This window comes from Scomber japonicus, chromosome 13 (assembly GCF_027409825.1).
Source record: "Scomber japonicus isolate fScoJap1 chromosome 13, fScoJap1.pri, whole genome shotgun sequence".
NCBI classification, from domain to species: Eukaryota; Metazoa; Chordata; class Actinopteri; order Scombriformes; family Scombridae; genus Scomber; species Scomber japonicus.
In genome coordinates, this window is record NC_070590.1 from 23,229,631 (window position 1) to 23,252,862 (window position 23,232).

Here is a 23,232-nt window from a genome sequence, read left to right on the forward strand (position 1 = left end):
CACTCATATTCACTCAAATGTAAATGACTCATATTGCAAAGTCTTGGTGCTCTGATCTCCAGCTTGGGGAAATAAATCCGTATTTGATCATCATTTAGGCTCAATATAAGATAATGCAGATCTTGATTTAGGGTGGATTTTCCTTATAAACCTAATATAAATTGTGCAGCAGCATTTGGCATTAAATAAATAGAGCATGGACATAAATGTAGCAGTTAACATGGACATTAAGCTTCTTCTTTTTTTTCTTTTTTTTAAAATGTCAGTATCCCCCTGCTTGGTTTACATCTGTCAGCTGTCCATCCATCTGTCAAATCTTCTGTTGTTCAGCTCTATGTGAGACAAACTGAAGACCACCATGCTGTTTGTAGTTAAACCTTCTATTCAGTTTACTATACCTTTGTATAAGTATGATTATATACTGATCAAGGGGTTAGGGTTTCTATCAGCTGTTATATGTGACTCACTGATGCATGCAGTGTCCAAAGCTTTTTGTGTACCACAGGCACAATGGCGTCTTGGTATTTATGTAGCCTATCAGCTGACACCTGTCTGGGGTCACAACCTGCTGTAAGGAGCACCCCAGGGACTCCAGCTGGCATTTCTACTCCTCCAATCTTCACAGTTTACACAAATATCTTCCACAACTACTCCACACACATTCACTTGTGAGACACTTGCACTTATTATTTAAGATGAAGTAAATCTTCTCAAAACATGAATCAAATTATTTTTCCTCTGGTGTTTGAATGAATCTCATGAATGTAGCATGACCGTGTTCGCCTATCTGACAGAGTGATGATAATGCAGACTCTGCACCAGTATGATGCAGCCCCGCAGAATTGCAGTGTCTGCAGCAGAGACGGAATGACCTTGCTTCAAGGTTGCAATGACACTGCCGTCAGTTTTTCCTCTCATGCGCGCACCAAGAAAATCCTGTCCCGAGTCCCGAGTCCCGCTGCTTACATGTGACCACACCAAGACGCAGACACGCTTCTGTTATGCACTTTTGGCACAGCCAGGGGGAACTCAAGTGTGGCTTTGGTGCTTATTGGTTTAGACTAAACTAACGTGTAACAGTCTATCATGAACGCTGGATAATGCTGGGGTCTTTGGGGGTTGACCTATATATTTTTTTAATACATGGCTCTGTTAAAAATTAATTCTTAAAACCCAGAGGACACGACTGTCAACTCCTCTGTGACAACTTCTCCTTTCTGTGCCAGCTGTTGCCTGCATGTTGCAGAGCTCAGGCTACAAAGTTAGGCAGAACAATCATTTCGTCATTGTTACCTTGAACTTGACGCAAGAGATATCTCAAACATGTTTGAACCTGCTTTCATAACGCATCTGGCAGATTCTGTACTGCCCTCTCCTTTTTACCCCCAAACTACAATCCTTTTATTATATCCCTTTCCCCATCCCACTGCGGTGATCTCCTGAACTCCTCTCCTTTGGCTCTGGTCCCAATAGTGTAGTGGTGGAGAGAGCCGGTCAGTGTCACAAGACCGACAGCATGATTTTCCATAGAGGTGCGCTGTAAGGGACATGCAGCCTATTGCTCTCTCTGCAGCAGCCGTATAAAACTTCTATTACAAATAATAACAATTCTAATTAAAAATAGGCCTATCTTCATCTGATAATGAATTGTGTGGTATTTGAAGTTAAAACAAATACCACAAGAAAAACTATTATAAATGGATATAACGTGCAATACAACCAATATTTAAACCTATAAAGTATTATCTAGGCATTTTAAGTGTGTCAGGGACAATTTTTCATTTTCATTGAGGGGGGTGTTTATTTTTTTGTACATGCACTGATTGATTAGTACCACGACACCATCGATCTGCAGAGAACTGGTCAGAAATCAGCGATTTATAATCAATATAAGCGGACCTGGGCTACATTTAGATTAACGTAGACTGGGTCTTTTTTTCACGGGGGTTGCAGGCCCTTATTATAACGCTGATGACGCTGGTGGATGGAGCGTGCGGACGTAACGGAGACACAGCGGACGCAGGTCGGGCAGAGGGAGGAGGAGAGGCGCGGGATAGAGACCTACGTCACAGAGCTGTGTCAAGCTAGCAAACGGAATCTTGTAATAACCGGAAATAACACTGTTTAACCGTCTTAAAACAAAACCATCATTTATGTTCATTTTAGTAATAAGAGGCGTCGTGTCAGTGAGTCGAGTGAGTGGTATGTTAATGTAGTATAAGACGGCTATTTTGTGTTAAATACAGTTTCTCTTCGAGGCTTTGTCCCACTCAAGAAACGTAACAACGTCATGAGTGTCGACGCCGTTTTATTGTGAAAAGCTTAACCGGATGTTCAGGCTTCCTCCTGACCACCTTGACGTTAAATGTCCAGCTACAACCTCAGCTGTGGCAGCCGAAGGCGACAATTTATAACAGCGGTGTACGGAACCGAACAGGCGGATAATAAGACGGTACGTGTCGCTGCGTGTTGTTGGTGTTGTGACGCGATGTGAGATAACCCGACGAGGCTCGGACACTGACGTTAAACCGGCTGAACCGACTGTGGACTTGCAAGCCGCAGAGACTTGGGCTGACTTCAGTTAAAACAGCCCTGCGATGTTTTTTTTTTTTGCATTTCCCAGTAAGTATCCTCACTTCGCCTCCACTGCAGAGACTGAGCTCGCAGTGGGCTTTAAGCTATTATTAATCTTTTCTGCTGTCTTATCGGTGGTCTGCTGTGCATGCAGGGAGCTAAGTTCGCGTGGCCACGTTATTGGGGGTAGGGGGCACGGTGGCTGAATAAATATTTGTGTCATAATTTGCACTAAACGCCTCTTATCCAGCTGACACCCCTCTCATAATTTACCTCCTGACTAATTCGCACGTTAAGAAAAGCGACAACACTCCATGTAAAGGTTAATCCTCTCCTCGCTGATGATCACCCCCCCCCCCATCTCTCTCTCTCTCTCTCTCTCTCTCTCTCTCTCAACCCCCTTCAAAATGTCTTATTAAATTGGTCGATCTGTCACTTAGAGAGTAAATGAAGAATGCAGGCCAATGTTTAAATAAGATTACAGTCGATGATTGTCCTCGTATGGCTCACTGCATGTCCTTATTTAAAGGGGTAAGTGACACCCAGCACTTCTCCAAGTCTACACACTTCAAGCTTTCTGAACATGTATTTAGCCTCCCTCCCCGAGTTACTCTTCTTTGTGCCTCAACACACTGACCAAGATACCTAACCTGCTGGACCAGGATTGAGATCACTGATCTTAAGGCATAATCCACTTTGGCAATTAACCTTTCACCGGTCCACGATCAGTAAGCAAGGTCACCCCTGGGTGCTGTTCTCGTCGCCTCCACAGTGCGCCGCATGTGAAAACCTCAAACAGAGTTTTATGTACAGTCAGTGGGATGCATTATCAGTGACAAAGACCACCGGTGGCCCCCCAAAAAACAACCGAGAAAAGCTTTAAAACCATGTAAGACAAAGGAAGGACTGCTTTATATGCTTTGACGTTTGATTTTTCATTTAAAAGTGTGTTCAGAGGTAACACAGTACACAGGGAATCGTTTGAGTGCATGCCAGTTACTACTTGCTTGCTATAATGCATGAATTTGAATCTACAGCTTTAATTTGATCAATTGTAAGGTTTAAATGTCAGTTCAGACCACTTCCAAAGAACATGAGTACACATCACAGTTTGTTTCTACATATTATTACAATCATGTTCCTCTAATTGCCTGAGAAAAAAAATCAAACAAAAGACTGAGGTTCCTCTCTAAATTTTCAATTTAATGTTCACTACTTTTTAAAATGGCCCAAACTAAAGTCATATCCACATTGTAAAAACAAACAAACAACTAGGCTATAATACAGTTTCCAGTAATGTTTTTTTAATTACAACTAGTCCCTTTAATTATTTACAAAGAGTTATCACTAAACTTCAAACTTATGACTTTGTAGGAGTGAGAGAGACAAGGTGTTGGCTTTACTCTGTCTGTCCTTCAAGCATTCCTGTGACTGTGACCTTTGGAGTGTGTCATGCAGTGTAAGGGGGGGAGGGAACTCGAGTAGCGTACAGAAATCTGGACAGATACAGTGGGTTATGTATTTTAGGAAGGAAAAGCCAGTGTTACGAGTATACACAGGCCTTACGATAGAGGAAACAAAACTACTGCCAGTACGTACAGTAGGTTCTTTCTTTCACGCATGGAGATTGGCGCCGCTATTACTTGTTAAGAGCCCTTTAATAAACTAATATATACAGTTTGTTTTCACATATGATGGCCACCATTGTAAGACCGCACACCCAATGTACATTGAGGGTTTTTAATGTTAAAAAAGCCCCACAGATGGCAGGTTAACATGAAAAGTGTCTGTGCTTTATTTTGCAGGTGTCCTGATAACTGCAGACTTCAACTCAAAGCAATAGCACTTCACTGAACCATCACTGGGAAACACGGATACATAGGCTTCAAACTTCAGTTCAGCAAACAGGTAATCTGTTCTCACATTGCCTTTTATGCTGATGAAATATTATGCTGTTGTGCAGTTGCTTCATGTAGGATTATGTTGTTATTTGTGCTTCACCTGCCTCATGTTTCATTCTTGTAAGGCTATAGAAGGGCAATGTTTATGCTTTCTTATGAAAGTACTTACAAAGGAGGGACATGGAAAGAGTAACGTAACCAAAATAGAGAAACATTTTTTGAAGGTGCTGACTTCCCATTTCACACCCAAAATATTGCGGGCGGCAAGTGATAGCATGTAGTGCGCATCATTCTGTCGCAATCAAGCAACTCACAAGACATGTCCTTTTTTTGAGAAAAGCAGGCTCAGCAGACACATCTTTTGGTCTGCTGCTCTGAAATTATAGAGCAAGGAGTCATAGGAAGCGTGAACGGGTGGGTCGTTATTGCCCTGCGAACCCCAAAAATGATAAACGAGGGACAAGTAGTGGATAGAGGGGAGAGAGAGGATTGCCCTCTGCTTAAGTTGTGTGAAATCGATGTCAGCATGTCCAAAATAGAAGCAATCAAGGTATCGGTGTGAACTTTAGAGGTCTTTGTTTTTTGGGTGCTGGATGCAGATTGTGGGAGGGGGGAATAAAAGCTTTCTGCATATATTTTCCATCTAGCAGATTCAACATCTGTGCATGACACAATGTTAAGCATGGTGCATGGACATTTACAGTGTACAAAACAAACAAACACCAATTAAATTATTACCTCTCACTCATTTAAGTGTGAGTCAAACTTGGCAGACAGCCACTCATCATAAGGACTCTCTTTTGGTTTGGATTTATGGTTCATGCACTGATTGTAAGTTGATTCATAACCATGCAGTCGGGTTATTATGGGGCTGTATCAAGCTCACAATTAAGACTCCTCCTGTGTCATAACAACCATTTTTTGTGATGTTCCCCTATCATATGAGAACCTATGAGTGTTGTCCAGTTGGTGGATAACCTTCAAGCCCATACAAAAAGAAGCGTATAAACATTTAGTTGAAGTGGCACCTAAATAATAATGAAAAGTGCATTTGCGTCCATGGTGCCCTTTGAACCAGCGTGTAATAGCTACAGTGCCTCGATCCTTTCCTAGCAGCTGGTAGTAAAAGCAGATTGTAGCCCGGCCCATCTCAGCACTCAGCCCATAACGAGCTAGCAGCCGCTGGATACTCATTTTGTGTCAGCCATGTGCCATGTTTCCACATCGTAGAGACACCTCAGTGCCGTACTAGTCACCTTTACCAAGGTAAGATGCAGCATAGTCCGGGTTAGAGTGACAGAAATAGATCTCAGTCAAGATTAACGCCTAGGCTCTGCTAGCTAGTTAGCTAAGAGCAGCTAACCTCCACCTCTAATGTATTCGTTGATGTCGAAGCTAATGCTAACCTAAACATGCTGGTACATTAGTTTACAGTAGACACGACACGTTTCTGTGGCATGTTAAACAGAAAACAAAGCAATGTAGCCAACCCCAGCTGGTTTAAGACCCAGTCTAATCTGCTTTAGCCAGTCAAACGATAAACACGTAAACATTTAGCTACTATAGCTCGCTTCTTCCAACATTTAGTTGAGTGAAGCTGATGTTCCTCATGTATGTGGCCAACGGTGCACATGGTGCTCACTGCCCTGCTCAAGAAGTCTGAGGAGAAACTGGACGATACTGGTTGTCTTTTCTGGAGTCATGTACTAGCCTCTGTGGTGTTGGATGATCCATTCACTAAGCTTGTAAACTCAGTCCAAGCAAGCTAAACTTTAAACAGCCTGCTTTTGCTGTGACCCCCTTGCTGAGTTTGCCAAACAGTACTACTTTAAAGTACAGAGGGGGCAAACTCCAAAGAAAGCTGTGACTGTCATTTACTATTGGAGGAGATTTATTGCTGCAGCAATAAATCTGACAAAAGCATACTTGATTTGCAGTGAGTGATATCTAGAGCAAGTAGGGATTCAGTATCTTAGCGTGTTGAGCCCAGGATCTGTATCTACTCAACATACTGTCCACATACTGTAATGTATGTAAACAACATGCAGGCTATATTATGTGTGATATTTGTGGCAATTTCACCAACTTACTTTTTTGTGATAGTATCAACACATACATGATAAGCCGCCTTGTTTTTTTCCCCTCAGTTGGTCTTGAACCCTGATATTGTCCAGCTTTGGTCACCTTCAAATCACATTTTTATGTACACGCTCTGACTGAAGGGCAGAGGCAAAATTATGTAACTGATAAGTTAAGAGACAGTGTCTAAAAAGTAGTAGTATGTTTAAGTAGTGAAGCAGAGCTTATCTTGTGGTCAGTAGAGGCCTGTTCATTATAGATGTCTAGTAAATAAATGAGAAATATATTTATTCATAATTCTGCAGCCTGACATAGAGCATGCAGTACTGAGCTAATTGATTATATGCCATAAACTCACACATTGGTGATAGTCTTGTGGTCAAGGTTAATGTCTTTACAGAATGCGTGTCAGTGTTTACCTTCATGTAGTGGTGAAATTTAGTTTCAAAAATGTGAATAAATCAGAAAATGATGTACCTCGTCACACTGCTCACTGAATCCCTCCCAAATACATCTATACCAGTGTGTACAGAGCATACAACTGCATGTAATGTTGTCATTGTGGGCAGGGTACTCCTGCTATTGGAGCATTGAACCGACCATAAGCAATGCATCTTTCAACATTGCAACACTTTGCAAATATACAGTCTGCTACTGGAATATGAGGTCAGCTGATAAACAAGGAGAAAACATGGTAGGTAATTGCTCTGGATTCACACTATGTGCATTAGAAAATCACAAGTCGTTTCAAGTCTTAAATGGATTGAGGCTATTTAGGCTGCAGAGATCCCATCTCATCGTCCTCACTCAGTGATCTACTAAGTTGGAACAACAGTGCAGTCGTTCGAGTACGGCTCTGCATTAATGTATCCACTGATGACTTTAAGCTCAAAGACAGACGTGGCTCAGACTACAGTTCATGCCCCGTTTATTCCTTTTTCCCCTCCCTGTAACCAAGTTTTCTGATCCCTGAAGTGCAGTTGATAAAGTAAATCTATCATTTGCTAAGAATCATTGAGGTACAAAGTCAGCCCCAGACAGTATTAATGAAACATGAATAATTTATCTTTGCGTGGCTTTACAGTATACTGGCTGGACTTCCTTATGGGTGTAATTACAGGAGCAGCACACCTATGCTCTTCATTAATTACCCTAATGTGATCATTTTACTCTGCTAATACCCTGGCACAAATATTCACTCACCTGCTTGTTCTTCACACTTTGGCCCATTTGATATTATTACAGCCCTTGTCAAAGAGATTAGGCCGTTTTAGGCTAATTGTCTCATAAATAATGGATGCAGTGCATGATTGGCACCGAGGTTTCAGACGTTTGGCATCAGGACTAAGTTACTGGAAGTTGAATTGCTGCTTAAAAGCATAAAACAAATGACTCCTGGCCGTTCACATTGCTCTCTACTGAGTTTGCACTTAATGTTGCGAGTCAGAACTGTACACTCACTTAAGAAATTAAATCTCCTCTTTCAATTGTCTTAATGTTTTTTTTGTCTTAGAATTATTTTGAGGAATGCCTGTCTGTTTTATGTTGTTGTTGTAATGGCATATAAATAGATGATAGATGTCGGCGCTCCCTGCAAACTTCTTGCCCTCTGCAGTGCTGAAATGTTCTCGTTTCATTTCATGCATTAAGCATTTACTGCATTTTCATTGTATGTGTTTGTTTATTTGTGGTAGGAAAGGAGGTTATAGTCTCTGTAATTATATTGAGAAGCACAGACAGTCTTTGGCAGGGGAGCAGGTTGCTGCAGCACTCTTACTTGGGTGACCATAAGTTATGTGTCTGAGTAGTGAGGAGCGGTCTCTGTTTATGAGCATAGCGACCTTCATCCAGTCACCTTGGTTATTTTAATGTCTAGAAATGTCACAGACAAAGATTTCCCACTGGGGGCGCTTTGCTGACCGTTTAGTTTTTTATTAGACATGGAAAGGTTCAGAATTTGGTGAATCCAAGGTAGTTTATATATATATTTTTTATTTGATGTCTTAAAAAAAGCCTAGCTGAGAAAACAATAGCACAAACAAAACAACACGGCAACTAAACGCTGCTAAAGAAACAACCTTTTGTGATATTAACATGCTGATATTAGATTAGTAATTGTTAATTGGGCTTTAACCAAGGTTAAATTGGTCTTAAATGTAGGGGTACATTTCTTTCATACCACAGGTCTGACTCACAGCTCACAGAGTTTTTGCTTCTTATTTCTGTAAAATCTATAATCATTCATTACTGATCAGTTGGCATGAAGATCAGGTCTGAGGCTGGGGCGTGAGCTGGGGTAGTGATAGGTTTCTGCAGCCCATGTTTGGCAATATTTGTGCTTTTCCCCCTCTCTCTTTTATTTGGATGCCAAAGAGAAAAAAAAAATCAACACATTTCTATCAGGTGTTATGAACATATTTTAAAAGACAAATATGTGAGGTAAAACTTTCTTGTTTATTTTTCCCCCTCTAGACATCATGTCTTCCAGGGAGCGTCGGTCCGATGTCTACATAAAAGCAGAACCGAGCAGTCCAGAAGGAGGAGGGGGAGGTCGGACTAGCCCTGGCGGGGCTTCCTCGGACTCCTCTCAAAGTGGAGGCGGAGGGACCAGAGGAGACGGCGTTAAACGTTACTCCCCGCCGCTCTATACACCAGCTCTACGTTGCCACTTTAAAGATGAGGGTGGTGATGGGGCAGAGGAGGGCTCCACTGGAAACGGAGCAGGGCGATGCAAGTACGCCCTGAGCACATTACCCAAGAGGCTGTGTTTAGTGTGTGGGGATGTGGCCTCAGGTTACCACTACGGCGTGGCTTCATGTGAGGCCTGCAAAGCATTCTTCAAGAGAACCATCCAAGGTGTGTGTCGTGGTGAAGGTGAAGTGTTTGCATTGCAGTATAAGCAGTGTGCTTTCATGCTTTTGAGAAACAAACTACAGATGTTTGTAGTTACATATAGCTGAACCCTGTCTGTATTCTACTATTCTACTAGAGCCATTCAAGAGCACAGACATATTATTATAGATATTATAGGTAGAGGTAGTCAATAGGAAGTTTCTCACTTGAAAATAACTTGTGTTACTCAATGACCTGTGAACTCACTACATACATTCTATATCTTTTAATGAAGAGCAAACAGGATGTTTATTACACTCATTTGAATGAAAGCAGGTATAGCTGCAGTGCAGGGCAGTAAAATAACATAGCTGGTGCCGATCAATTGATATATGCCTCCATCAGCTCTAGTAGCAACCTGAGGTGACCCAAAGCATCCACAGTCTTCATAGTGGTAGTAAGTCTGATGAATGCAGGAATGACTACGAACCCACATCACATACTAATGGTGTTATTCTTTAACATGCTTCAATACAAGGTCACTACAAATGGCTCATCTGGTTTATACTGGTCTCTAAGACAAAAACCATGAACACTTAGCAGCTGGCATACTGTTTGTACATTGGAAAACATGGTGGTTGAATTGGCTGGTGTGTTTTCTGCTCTGGGTAGATGATTGTTTAAAAGAAAACATTTTCTGTTCTTCCATAAAGGTAACATCGAATACAGCTGCCCAGCATCAAATGAGTGTGAGATCACCAAAAGGCGCAGAAAGGCTTGCCAAGCATGCCGCTTCACCAAGTGCCTCAAAGTAGGCATGTTGAAAGAGGGTGAGTGTTTATGTTGTGCAGCTACGTTCCTTTGACAAAAGCAGCAGCTGTGCTGCCAGTCTGGATATTATATCTTCAGTGTCATTGTGCCAGTCTTTTAAATAGAATATGTTTTTTCTCTCTTAAATCATAATCATCTTATATTTCACCATGTAGGAGTTCGTCTTGACAGGGTCCGAGGTGGAAGACAAAAGTACAAGAGGCGCCCAGAAGTGGAGAATGCAACGTACCAGAGTGCCCCTCTACCACTGACAAAGGAGAATGAAAAAGGTGTGATTACATTCTTGTTTTGTCATTTGTTTTTCAGTCCTACAACAGTCAGCGTAGTTTAATACTATTAGGTTAATCAAGCTGAATAAAATTGGCTCAATAAAAGAGCTTTTGTTCAGTTTCTGATGATTAGCCAGCGAACTGTAAAGGCTCCATCAGCTCACACATTCACTATATTTGATATTGGATTCTAACTACATATTTCAGGATAAGTTCTGCGTTTTTTGTCTCGAGGGGCATCTTGATGTTGCTTGGCGCACGTTTATCGGCTGTTGATCAATTGTGTGCTGGCACGTTACATGTAACTACCAACAGCAACTACAAACACAGCAATAACATACACATCTAAGCTCTGGGTCGTCAGTCATTGTTCAGTTGGTAGTAGCCTGCAGTAGTTAGAGATATAGTTAATCTGCTTAGAGTTAAACCTCTTTTTATTTTATTTATTTTTGATTATTAAACTTGAGGCGATCAGAGTGCCACTCCCAAAAATATGAGAAGTTCTGGGTGGGTAAAACTCAAGGTGCTCAGAGCTCTGCTTAAAACATCCATTGCCCAAAGGACACAAACTTTGAATCTGCCCACTCCACCAAGTCTTGTTCACTGATTCTGTCTGATATCAAACCACTGGAATTGATTAGAAAACAGCGCCCTCTTCCTGCTTTCTTCTGTCATCAACACAGGAGTGTAATATTGTAACTGTGCTAATTTGAGTGAATTTACACAATGATCTAGTGTGCAGCTTTTTGGATAAACCCGCTGCTTGAGCAGAAACTACTTTGTACTACTATAGAAATAGTATTACACAGGTGATTCCAGTTAAAACAGCACAAACGAGCATGTTGTGTAAAGCAACATTTTGTGTTAATTTAGATAATGATATATGAGCACACAGCAAATTTATTCTGTCATATTAATCCATTCCTTTGTGTGTATTTCGCTTCACAGGTTCCTCCAACATCATTGTGTCCCACCTTCTAGTGGCTGAGCCAGAGAAGTTATTTGCTATGCCCGACCCTCTGCAGCCCGACACAGCCCAGCGCACGCTCACCACCCTTTGTGACCTCGCTGACCGCGAGCTGGTCGTCATCATTGGCTGGGCCAAACACATTCCTGGTAAGAGATGCAGCAAAGAAGAAGAACTGGGGAGGAGAAGCAGTGATAACATGACAGCAGTGGAAGAGAAGTAGTGATCCAGTCTCACTAACCAGGAAGAAACTTATTGTGACATGCTTCATCCAGATCATGACTTCTGGATTTATATGATGGTGATGATGATAATGATGATGATGGCTGAACAATGTAGTTGATACATACAACAAGAACATCTCAGCATAATCACATGGTAATATTAGCCATTGGTCTTATAATGTGTACACCAAGTTTTCAATTTTAATCAGGTTTTATGTAAAAAGTCTTTTTGCACATTGCTCAAGACGAAAATGTTGGGCAACATAAATTAATTAATGGGTTTGTGTCAGGAGTGGAAATTGGTTCAACAGTGCAAAAGTTATCTGTATTACAAGCCAGAGTCGGGTCACCAGCTGTCTAAGAAACTGGTACCAGTGCTTGGTGTTTCACAAATTTTCCCTCTCCTCACTCTTCCTCTCTCTGTCCATCGGTTTGTTCCCCTGCAGGCTTTCTGTCGCTGTCTCTAGCAGACCAGATGTCTGTGCTGCAGTCAGTTTGGCTGGAGGTGCTGGTGCTGGGTGTAGCGTACCGCTCGCTTGGCTGTGAAGACGAGGTAGTGTTCGCAGAGGATTTTGTCCTTGATGAGGAGATGTCACGTGTCGCTGGACTGACAGAGCTAAACGGAGCAATTAGTCAACTCGCTCGCCGTTTCCGTGCACTAAATGTGGACCGGGAGGAGTTTGTCATGTTAAAAGCCATCGCACTCACTAACTCAGGTATCAACATTTACTTACTTCTTGTAGAACTATTATAAGCGATATAGCACACATTGGAGGTTTTTGTATCACTTTCCATCAATAGACTACACTCTAGCTACAAAAAAGTGTGCTCTGGTGGTTTTATTAAACACTTTGAGGTTTCCCACAGTCTCTGCTAACATCAGAGGGAATCATTACATTTTAATGAGACATAATATTAGGTTTATTAAAAGGCAGCTCTCACTACCTCCTCTAGGGGGAGGATCCTGCACATAACGAAGTAGTGTGTAATAAACTGGATAACAAAAAACACACTCAGTTCCAAGGTTATAAAATACACCTGGCTTGCACTAATAATACAGCAGGCCTGTGATAAATTCTACCTTTCATGAAGGTTATAATGTTCACTTCCACTTACAACTGTTCTAGACAGGTGTTAATTCAGCTGTATGGTCATTTTGGAGGTTTGTATTACTGTTGAATGGTATTGTGTTATTCTAAGAGGTGTTATTAATATTTAGTCTAGTATAATATTTAGTCACTCATTGTTATCTCAACATTACACAATGCAATTCAACAGTACCACCAACTACTGCCAAAACTGAATTTTATAACCTTCATAAATGTTGAATTTATTGCAGGGATGTTGTATTAGATTGCATAATTTTAGCTTCTTGTACACCATAAACTGGCAACTAAGTGTATTTTTCTGCCAAAATCATAGTTGCTTTAAATCTACTAATTCTTTTTGTGCAAATCATTTTTTGTATAAGTTTGCTTCACAGTTGTGGGAGTATAGGATCTGCCATATGTAAGTAGCTGGTTAATTACTGTTGTCAGTTGTCACCTAACTGCTCAGTATGGTGTTTGTGTCAACAAAAAGCTGTAGATGAGCTGAGACGGGTGCAGACAATGTCTGTTGTCAAGCTTTGAAGCTGGGTGGGATTATGTACATGTCAGCAGCTAAAGACCCATGACCAATGAGAAAGATCTTATATCACCAGTGTTAGTTTTTTGGGGACAACTACAGCAAAATTACAAAAAATATATTTCCAATGGTCTTCAAGTCTTTGGATGGCAGAAACAGACATATATGTATAGTAGAAGTTAATCTTATAAATTGTAACCTTTATGTAGACTTCCTTTAGAGATCCCCTGAAGATTACTGTCAACAGCAGATCGTCTAGCAAGCCCTGCTTTCTCCACAGATACACTGTTTGTTTTGTCAATTCAAGATTCAAGATGTTTATTGTCACTCTGGTTATACAAGTACAATTGTATGAAATACAAATACCATCACAGAAAAACATGAAATAAAAACTTATCAAAAGACAAATATAGAAGCAAAATATAAAAATACACAAATATGTATTGTTGAAAAAATGAGTTTAACAATATATAAAAAGACAATCAAGGCACAAAAAGGTTGCATATACAATGATTGGTCAGAAGCTAATGAAGCTTAAATAAAGGCTGCCATAGTTTACAAGTTACTGGGTGATACTGGCTTTGTTTCTGTGGCATAAGCTGAGAAAATGTAAACACCCTGCCTTACCGTGTCCTCTCTGTTGTCCTGTCAGACTCTGTTTACATCGAAGATATGGACGCTGTGCAGAAGCTGCGGGACCTCCTTCACCAGGCCCTGCTGGAGCTGGAAAGTCAGCGGCGCCCAGACGACCCTCAGCGGGCGGGACGCCTCCTTTTAACATTGCCTCTCCTCCGACAGACTGCTGGACGAGCTCTTACCACCTTCTACAGCATCAAGACCCGCGGTGGTATACCCATGCACAAACTGTTCCTGGAGATGCTGGAAGCCATGATGGACTCTCCCTAGGAGGGAAAAGCAGCAGAAGTAGAGATGATGCAGAGAAAGACCCAACTGAGATTTAGTCTTCATGAGTGGATGAGTGTTTTGTGAGAAAGAAAAGATTTTATTTGATAATTAATGGAGGAAAATGGTTATTTTTCCCCTTTAGGCAACATGAAGAAAGGAAAAGAATATGGGAAAAGAAAACGCTCATGTATTCATGTTAATAAGTGGGAATTGGTTATTAACAGTACGTTGTAACTGCCAAACTTCAGTAAAAGGTTCCAAGATCCACATTAGTGGAAAAAACTGAGAAAACATTTAACATGAATACCAAGATACTTCTCCTTTTCAACTATTTTCATGGTGTGTTCCATCACAGCATCAGTCTGCAGTAACGTAACCACTGAAGAACAACATTTAGGTACCCAAGAACAGACTGCAACCATGTGGCTTTTGAACTTTTTTAAAATAATGCAACATCAACTCATGAAAGCCATAATAACATATCGGGCGAAAGACTTGAGGGTCCAGTGTTGGATCAGATTGACATGCACATGGAGTGCTTGTATTTACTATAGTTTAGTGTGCCGTTGTAGGCAAATTCATAGGAATTACTTGCAATATGTTAAAAGCAATATAATGACTCGATTATTGTCTGTCACATTTAAAATGTGGATAAAATGGTGAGACATCTAGTTGTGTGTATGTCAGTAGTTCTCCACTCTCAGGACCCCAAGTACTGATTTTATTTAAATTCAAGTGTATAGACTGGTTTGGGTCGGGATGCCACGAATGATGACATGAGTTGACTTTAACGCCGGTAGAAGAGAAAACCGTCATCACTTGGGATGTTGAAAACTGGACTTGGGAACCATTGGTCTACATAGATGCAGGATACTTTATAAAAGGTTGTGCAATGGACTTATAGTCCAGGAGAGATGCATATGAAGACTGTACTCATAAAATGCTCTACTTGGAAGGTAATATATTCAGTGTTGTTTGTAAATCCTATTGACACACAAAAGACTGGCTTCCATAGAAGCAAGCGTGTGCGTACGTATGTGTGCAGTCAAAACCAATGAGCCACACTGAGATCAGGGAAGAAAACTCTTTGACATTAAAGCCAGTGTGGCAACAACAATGGTTAGACAAGAAGTGCATATGCCTCATCTGCTTTTTTATATGATCGCCCTCCACTAGATCGAACCACTATTTTTGACTTCAGCAGCTGTGCTGTTCAAAAGTAATGGCCTGACCTATGTGACCTGTTTCATTTTTGGGCTTTAATGTGTAACACTAACCCAGATGATTGGTGTAACCTATATTTGCAAGGTGTATGATAAGATTTAGCTGCATTTTCTGCAGTAGAGAAGAACGTCGCATAAAAGATCTCCTTTGATCCAATGCGAGATCCCTCCTCTGTGTACATACGTCTGTTTAACTTGTAAGTGCCCATAGTGGGCTCAGGGCAACAAGAAATGCAACATATGCAACATCTTCCTTTTGGATGTTGAGACCTTGTCTGACAACATCCTCAAAGTCCTACTCATTGTTCAGCAGGTTTGTATACAATTTAAATTATCATTATAGTAAGCTTCACAGGCAATGCACAGCTGAAGTATCTGATGTCAAAATCAGATCCCTAAAAATAATATTTAGTGGTCAAAAGGCCATGAATCTTTTAGCCATGTACAGTTCCATTTAAATGAAGAGAAACATGCAATTTATAATGAAACATGATAAAGCCAGCAAATGTGACATATTCCCCATTACATTTATGCTGTATTTGTGCAGCTTATAATGTACTGAAATTTGTAAAAACTTGAAACTTGCTTCTCCTTTCTAGGATTTAAGGGTATTTTAATTACGTTGTGACACACTTGTGGGTTTGGTATTGAACTGAAGCTGTTCATTCTGGATATTAGGAATGCTACATGTTTTTTTTTTCTTTTTCTTTATATAAGCAGTGTGTGTGTTATCTGAAGCTCATTGTCATTTTAGGGATCAATTTACATGGCTCTATACATCCTGCGACATGGTGAGGCTACAGGGGGGCTACCTCAGGAGGCAGAGTTAAGCCAGATGGCCAGATAACTGTGGAGACAAATGTGATTCTTGATCTTTTGATTTGTCTGGTTAAATTTGGACATTTGGGTATATTGAATGTCTTGCACCTGAGATCATATTTTCCTTTTTTTTTCATAACTTTTAAGGTATATATGGCTCATCAGTCATGCTTTATAAGATGCCCCACGGTACAAAGTGTCTCACACTGGAGGGCAAGCAAATAGTTGGTCTGGTTCTACAAGATTAATGGTGCACCTCAAAAACATGGCAGTTCAAAGTGAAAACGGTTCAACTTGTAACACAGGTGTTCTATTAGCAACAGCTAGCACTGCAGAGCAGGGGCTGATACTGTCTGATTCACCTGTTTGTACGTGTTTTCACTGATTTTGTTCAGTTCTTCGTGGGCCTGGAACATGTGAAGTAATACAGCATGTAATCGATTACAGCTCACATATTCCTGTCATCTAAATAAATGCTTTTGGTTCCTGATTTGCTTACTAACCTAATTTTCTCAAGTAGCAATCAGATTTCTGAAATGAACAAATATAGATGCATGGCTCCAGTTAGAGCTGTTTAAAGTTTCTCGATACAAACTTGGTCATTCACACACAGGTAGATTTTTCTTTAGCATACAGTATGTGTATTTAGGTACGGTGGGTTAAGGGTGGAGGGTGGGTCATTTGCAGTCATTGTTTAAATTATACAGTCATTTGTAGTTTCTACTAAATACGTGCGCATTAATATAAATGAGCAATACAATAAATTACCAAACCTCACACATTTCCTTGTATAGCCACACTGTACATTTAACATTGCCAGTTATAATGAAGAATAGCTACTAAACGTTATATTATTTAGAAGTTCAAATCAATGTTTGTATTTTGAAAGACTATTTAAATGATTAAATTCTATTTTTTACTCAATTTACTGTTGTTTGTTGACACTGCTTTATTTTTGTGTGTGATATTGGCTGTGAATTTCTGTGTGTAGGCTTTTTTTTTTCTTCATTTAGATTAAACAGTTTGATGTCCTTGTCTAAACATGTCCACATAAAAATCACTGTGAAAAAAGTGAGATCATCCACTGTCTGAAGCAACAGAGGAGTGGATTATTGTAGGTGCTTTGTGTTGTGTAATAAATGGACACACCGCCACCACATATCATTGGTCTCATCTCTACCTGTGTGTGTTTATGTATGTGTATGTGTTTTAGATGGGACTACTGCTGAAACTTTCAACTAATATTAATATTTTCCACCATGCAGCACAGATATTACATTTGGGTTTAACTGATGATGAGGGATAGTCCTTCAAAGGTTATGCAAAATCTAAACACAGACTTCTCATCCAGTTGCTGGGCATGAGAAATGAATACATGAAAGAGTGGAAGCATTTTTAATTTTTTTAATTTACCTTCATGAATGAAGGTGTCGCATTTGTGAAACGGCATCAAAAAATTGTGCACTCAATGACTATATCATCCTGCTTAGTTCCATGTTTTAAGTACCTGCGCATCGGGTTAGATAAAAAATTGCTTTTAAAACTGATGTTTCAGAACTCACTAAGAAGCTTAAATTTAAATTTAGGTTTCTGTTTTTTAGAAACAAGCAGTGCCTCACTTTTAGCTGTAGATTGCAGACTGTATGAGACATTTATCAATGCTTGACTATGCAGATGTGATTTAAATGCATGCTGCTGCCCGAACCCTAAAACTACAGATTACAGGTGACAGTTTTAAAACTCTTCATTGTATCCTCACAGAACGTAGGGTGAACATCACTTACCACTTGAAGGGTAGAACATTGTCTTGTTTTTATTTAGAAGGCCATTCTAAATAAGCTACCGTTTACTTATCATCACTTCCAAGACTTAGAAGTTCAATGCATTACCTTGGCTATCATATATGTGAACACAGAACTGGGAAGGTGGAATACATTGTAGCTAGGACTCCATTAAGTTGGACACATTTTTAACCAAAGAACACTTTAAGTTTATGTAAAACAATATTTTATATCATGAATCCTGTTTTCTTTGTGTCTGTTTATCACTGTGTAATATACTTATATCAATGTCTTTTCTATTTCTTTTGCATTTTTAAGCCATTCGTCTTCTGTGCTCTATTTATGTAGCCTATAAGATTATTGATATGAAAGTCTACTTTTTGCTATATGACTTGTTTTAGTTGTGTATCTGCAGGGTACCATTGTGAATGAAAGCTATATATTTTTCTGAATAAATTAAGGTTTCTATTTAGACTCTTAGGAAAGCCATTACATGTGCTTGAGCTAAAGTATTAAATAGGCTCAGAATGACCCAATAAGAGAACTAGCACCAACATTACTAGAATCTTTTAAAAACACCTTTATTACAATATTATGCAGAGGTTGCCTTGCCTGATATTCAATAGATAGAAACCTTGGTGAGTTTTATCAGACTTGTCATGTCTCCATCAGCAGCTTTCAGTGTTATGTCAAACAGACTAACTTACTGTCCACAACACCAGCTCTCAGTCTAACAGCTACTTCATTAACATAAGGCTTCTTGCTAGCAGATGGCGCAGTAAATAAAGATTTAGTAGGCCCAAATCTGGACGCTGGGTTAAGTCCCAGCCAGCAGCCAAACTCAATGAGGCAGTGTGTGTAACAGTACAGCAGAGTGGAGTGAGGTGTGGTTGAGGTGTTTCCCGTCTATAAGCGGAGCGACAGGAACTACACACCGCGCAAACCCACCGGAGAGAAACAGTCAAAGCTAGCCGGTTAAGTAACGAGCCACGATGCTTTCTGTCACAGCCCCCCTCATTAGGTCCAGCCGCGCCGTCCAGTGCTCTGCCAGGCTGCTCCACACGTCTCCTCTTGCCAAAATGCCAATTCAGGTAAGACTTGCGTACGTTTTTTTTTTAATCTAACATTAGCTGTGTGTGCTGCAGGGCAGGCAAGCACTCACCGGTGTCTTATTTTACTGCCTGTCAACCACACAAACTGCACGGTTACATTAAGGGTATTCATCTGTGTAGCTCACAGTGCTAACTCCGACTCTGACACTGGTCGCCATGATGCCAGCCGTTAGCTAGAAATGAGAGTTTGTTTGTTTGTTTATTACACCGTGACGGCCCCTCTGTACTTTACCAGCTGCTTCCTTCACTCCTGTCGGGCGACATGTGAAGGTCGCATAAAGCAAACTGTCAATGATTAACGCTGCTGTGTCGACACTAGGAAACAGGGCTGCTTACGCCGTATTAAAGGCCTGAGTAGTTCATATTAATCTTGCGTTGCCCTGTCAGTCTGTTTTTAATGTTTTAGTTCAAACGTGACAAGTTAGTTAACTTACAACTGTGTGGAAGCGCGCCTGCACTTCACAGCTCTGCGCACAGTTATGAATACATTTCATATCAACAAGAACGTAGCCATAGCTGCTAAAGTAATGTTATTGGGGGCTTGTTGAAACTGCGTTTAAGCACTCAGCGTGATTTGGGTTAGCTGTGACAATTAATCAGTCCGTCAATACCAATCTTTATTATTTTAAAGAAGTCATTCAGCCATTTTTAAGCACGCACCTGTATGTAGGTCGTGTCTAGACGGTAACCCTAGATTAAAAGTCTCGCGAGACTATTCATATTATTCAGGTCTCACTGTTTTGAGACGTTCCGACGCTGTGGTTAAGGTCTGGATATGTTTAAGCACAAGAAACACTAGGTTAGAGTTATCATAGTTTTGGTTGAATTGATCATTTGTAACATTGGGTGGATTAAGGTCACTAATTCCTGACAAATATCGCGAGTGTTCGCAACTCTAGGGTTACCGTGTGTGCACCTGCATCTGTATATGGGGGTTTGTCGCCCTCTAGTGGTCAGCAACTAAAGTATGCGTCTATTACAACAATATAAATCAGTCCTGCCAACTCCTAAACCACGATGCCTTAATCTAAGCTTTAACGAGAGGCCTAATTGGAGGTTTATTTAATAATCCCTTATTATGTTGAGTAAGTAATACAATAGCATTGCTAGCATACCGTACACAGTTGATGTGTATATTGTGCAAGTATGCTGACAATTTCTGCTCTGATAAATAAAATAAATTCTGCAATAAAAAGATAAAACAGCAAAGAAAAATAAAAACAAGAACTGACATTATTTTGATGTGGCAATTTAAAAAGTATTTTTGTGTATATTATCTCAATCCCCATATAGGTGGGTGCACAACTTCCAGCTGTGGAGGTCCAGGAGGGCGAGCCTGGAAACAAGGTGGCTATGGATCAGCTCTTCAAGGGGAAGAAAGGAGTCCTCTTTGCTGTGCCCGGAGCTTTCACCCCTGGTTGTTCCAAGGTGAGTCTACACCATTCCCCTTGTTTGCCATGTGTTGGGCAAAATGATCTTTGAATCAGTTGACCTTATATTTCTCTTGTTGCTTTCAGACTCACCTCCCAGGTTTTGTGCAGCAGGCTGCAGACTTGAAGGCTAAAGGTATCCAAGAGGTTGCCTGTGTGTCTGTCAATGATGCATTTGTCATGGCTGCCTGGGGAAAGGAGCATGGAGCAGATGGTAAGGTATGGATCACAATTATTATGTGACTTGCAAGTTCTGTGACAACCTGCATCTACAAAGTCAAACTGAGATAAAAGCAGATCACATATTATTATAATCATTCAGAGGTTAATCATGTGACATTCACACATAGATGTAAAAGAGCCATGGACAATTCCTGTCAGACATAAATGGGGAAATCCGATTTGGCACCAGTTTCTAGTGGATTTGACCAGTGCGTAGTCCCAGTAATGTTTGGTATCTCTGACAGCAACATGCTGACAGGAGACCATAAAGAAAAGATGAGGCATCACACTCTTAATATACTCCAAGCATTGATATCATCCGTGAGTTTATTGACACAGTAGTTATACTTAGATTGTTGAGCTTCCTGCTATTTTCTTCTCCAGGTTCGAATGCTGGCTGATCCCACTGGAGCATTTACACAGGTAAGCTAAATCCTCTGCTACACTCTGTGTACTTTCTGTTTAAAGTTTTATGTTTGTGTACACTGATCTGTCTTTTTCTCTCTGCCTCTTAGGCTGTTGACTTGTTACTTGACAGTGATCAGATTGTACAGGTACTTGGGAACAAGCGATCCAAGAGGTACAGATACTTCCTCCAACTTCAGTTTTTAAATGATACATTAATATAGCAGACGTGTTTAAGCTGTTGTTTTCTTGTGTTAAATCCAATGAAAAGTCAGGCTGTGTCCAAAAATACTCTCTATTTACTACAGTAGTGTACCATTTTCCCTGTCCACCATTCAATTTGAGTGTATGAATTTATATTGTGAAATGTACATACTATATAGTGCCAAGTCAAATAGTCCAGCAATCAAAGGAAAACAATGTACAATACTTTCTGCTACAAATCCAACTATGTAATACATTGCATTTTATGAATGCAAATTACTGTCATGTGACTTGACAGCTGTCAGTGATGAAAAATAATGTTTGTCATCACATCATGTTTCTGAATTCTCAGTTTACTGCTCACTAATGATAAACTATTATATACTGTATACTATAATAGCGACAGTAGTGAATGGTTGAACAAGTAAGAGATTTCAGACACAGCCTCAGATGTGCAACCTCTTTTTTTTCGATATCAGAAGTGGACACACACAGATACAGGCACATGATGTTAGTGTATTAGAGTACTTGAATGTCTGCTGTTAGACTCTCCTCCGGTGCAAAGACCAGTGACAACATCAGTATTTCTAGAGTGTTACTGAGAATATCACATCAAGACTAGACATGAAGAGTAGATATCCAGGCATATTCCATCTAAAATTAAATCTCTTTTTCACATCAGTTGCATTGGACTGAGTAAGTGTCTGGCTTTCACAGTCACATTTGAAGTTCATAGCTATAAGTCAGTTTGTACTTCATCCTGTGTTTCAGATATTCTATGTTGGTGGAGGATGGAGTTGTGAAGAAGATCAATGTGGAGCCTGATGGCACTGGGCTGACCTGCAGCCTGGCTTCCAGTATTCTCTCTGAGCTGTAGGCTTTTTCGCAGCCTATTACACCCAACTGTTAACCTTTAGTTACTGTAAAAGTTGCACTAACAAAGCCCAGGTCCAACCTGTTCAAGCTTCCTCCTCTTCCCAAAGATGTATGCAAATGCCTCATGCACACTAGTACTGAAAACAGAGCTGGAAGGCACTTAATGCGCACAAATATGAGATGAATGGCATTCCAAAGGACTGTGCATCATCCTCTGTATTTTGTTCCTTGATAGTTAATAAAAGTCACCCTGAAAGCAATAATCAATGTTTTCTTGTATTATTTTTAGGGAAAGTTATTTAGTGGATATTGATTTAAAAAACTGCAGCTGTGACCTTTTTTTTATTGTAATAAAAGATGCAAGAAGACAAATGCCCAGTGTCATCATGTTTTATGTTATGATGTACACCACAAGAAAGGCATTTTTCCCTCATTGTAGTTCATAGAATAAAAGAAATCAAAGTAAAAGAATGAATGTGGTCAGTGGAAGATTGGCCATATGAAAATGTACTTGACTAAAAGGGCAGATGAGAACATTGTATAAAAATAATGTAGTTTACTCCAGCCTACACACTCGTGCATAATTTATGCAAACTAGAACTTTCAGATGCACATTGCATTAATTATTTAATAGTGTCAGTGTCACCACATTGGGGCTTTTGAGGTTTGGCAACACGTATGAACAGAAATGTACATTACCTCAGTTATTTGACATTTTCATTGTTAAATATTAAGAGGTGTGCAGCAATCTTTGATAGGTTTGTTATTTTCAACAGAACTTGATAATTATTAGTATTAATCTGAAGGCCACTGATCTATATGACCAGGTGAGGTCTATGAAGAGTGTGATCTAGAGAAGTGTGAATTTTTTACTTATATCTATGTTACACTGGGATATGTTATGAGACCATACATATGTGACAAAAGTTTGTATCAACGCTAGTCTACTTG

At 40.1% G+C, this 23,232-nt stretch overlaps 2 protein-coding genes across 4 annotated transcripts; both read left to right on the forward strand.

Annotated features, from left to right (window-relative positions):
• The first annotated feature begins 2,420 nt into the window (after nt 1-2,420).
• Nucleotides 2,421-17,406, forward strand: esrra (estrogen-related receptor alpha). Of its 3 annotated transcripts, XM_053331293.1 has the most exons (8): nt 2,421-2,622; nt 4,380-4,482; nt 9,027-9,410; nt 10,100-10,216; nt 10,373-10,486; nt 11,435-11,602; nt 12,124-12,393; nt 13,956-17,406. In XM_053331293.1, the coding sequence occupies exons 3-8, from the start codon at nt 9,032-9,034 to the stop codon at nt 14,207-14,209; spliced, it is 1,302 nt and encodes a 433-aa protein (XP_053187268.1). In that variant the 5' UTR covers nt 2,421-2,622; nt 4,380-4,482; nt 9,027-9,031; the 3' UTR covers nt 14,210-17,406. The 3 variants fall into 3 exon arrangements, with proteins under 3 accessions (XP_053187268.1, XP_053187269.1, XP_053187270.1); XM_053331294.1 differs by lacking the exons at nt 2,421-2,622; nt 4,380-4,482 and adding an exon at nt 5,633-5,741; XM_053331295.1 differs by lacking the exons at nt 2,421-2,622; nt 4,380-4,482 and adding an exon at nt 7,242-7,248.
• A 1,473-nt stretch (nt 17,407-18,879) lies between these two features.
• On the forward strand, nt 18,880-22,544 carry prdx5 (peroxiredoxin 5). The gene is made up of 6 exons (XM_053331296.1): nt 18,880-19,123; nt 20,438-20,572; nt 20,662-20,793; nt 21,181-21,219; nt 21,312-21,376; nt 22,177-22,544. The coding sequence occupies exons 1-6, from the start codon at nt 19,025-19,027 to the stop codon at nt 22,280-22,282; spliced, it is 576 nt and encodes a 191-aa protein (XP_053187271.1). The 5' UTR covers nt 18,880-19,024; the 3' UTR covers nt 22,283-22,544.
• The last annotated feature ends 688 nt before the right edge of the window (nt 22,545-23,232 follow it).

Coding starts and splice junctions, on each gene's coding strand:
- esrra (XM_053331293.1), top strand. CDS start 9,032: ATGTCTTCCAGGGAGCGTCGGTCCGATGTCTACATAAAAGCAGAACCG. Junction 9,411..10,099: donor CTTCAAGAGAACCATCCAAG/GTGTGTGTCGTG, acceptor TCTTCCATAAAG/GTAACATCGAATACAGCTGC. Junction 11,603..12,123: donor CTGGGCCAAACACATTCCTG/GTAAGAGATGCA, acceptor GTTCCCCTGCAG/GCTTTCTGTCGCTGTCTCTA.
- prdx5 (XM_053331296.1), top strand. CDS start 19,025: ATGCTTTCTGTCACAGCCCCCCTCATTAGGTCCAGCCGCGCCGTCCAG. Junction 20,573..20,661: donor TCACCCCTGGTTGTTCCAAG/GTGAGTCTACAC, acceptor TGTTGCTTTCAG/ACTCACCTCCCAGGTTTTGT. Junction 21,377..22,176: donor GGGAACAAGCGATCCAAGAG/GTACAGATACTT, acceptor CCTGTGTTTCAG/ATATTCTATGTTGGTGGAGG.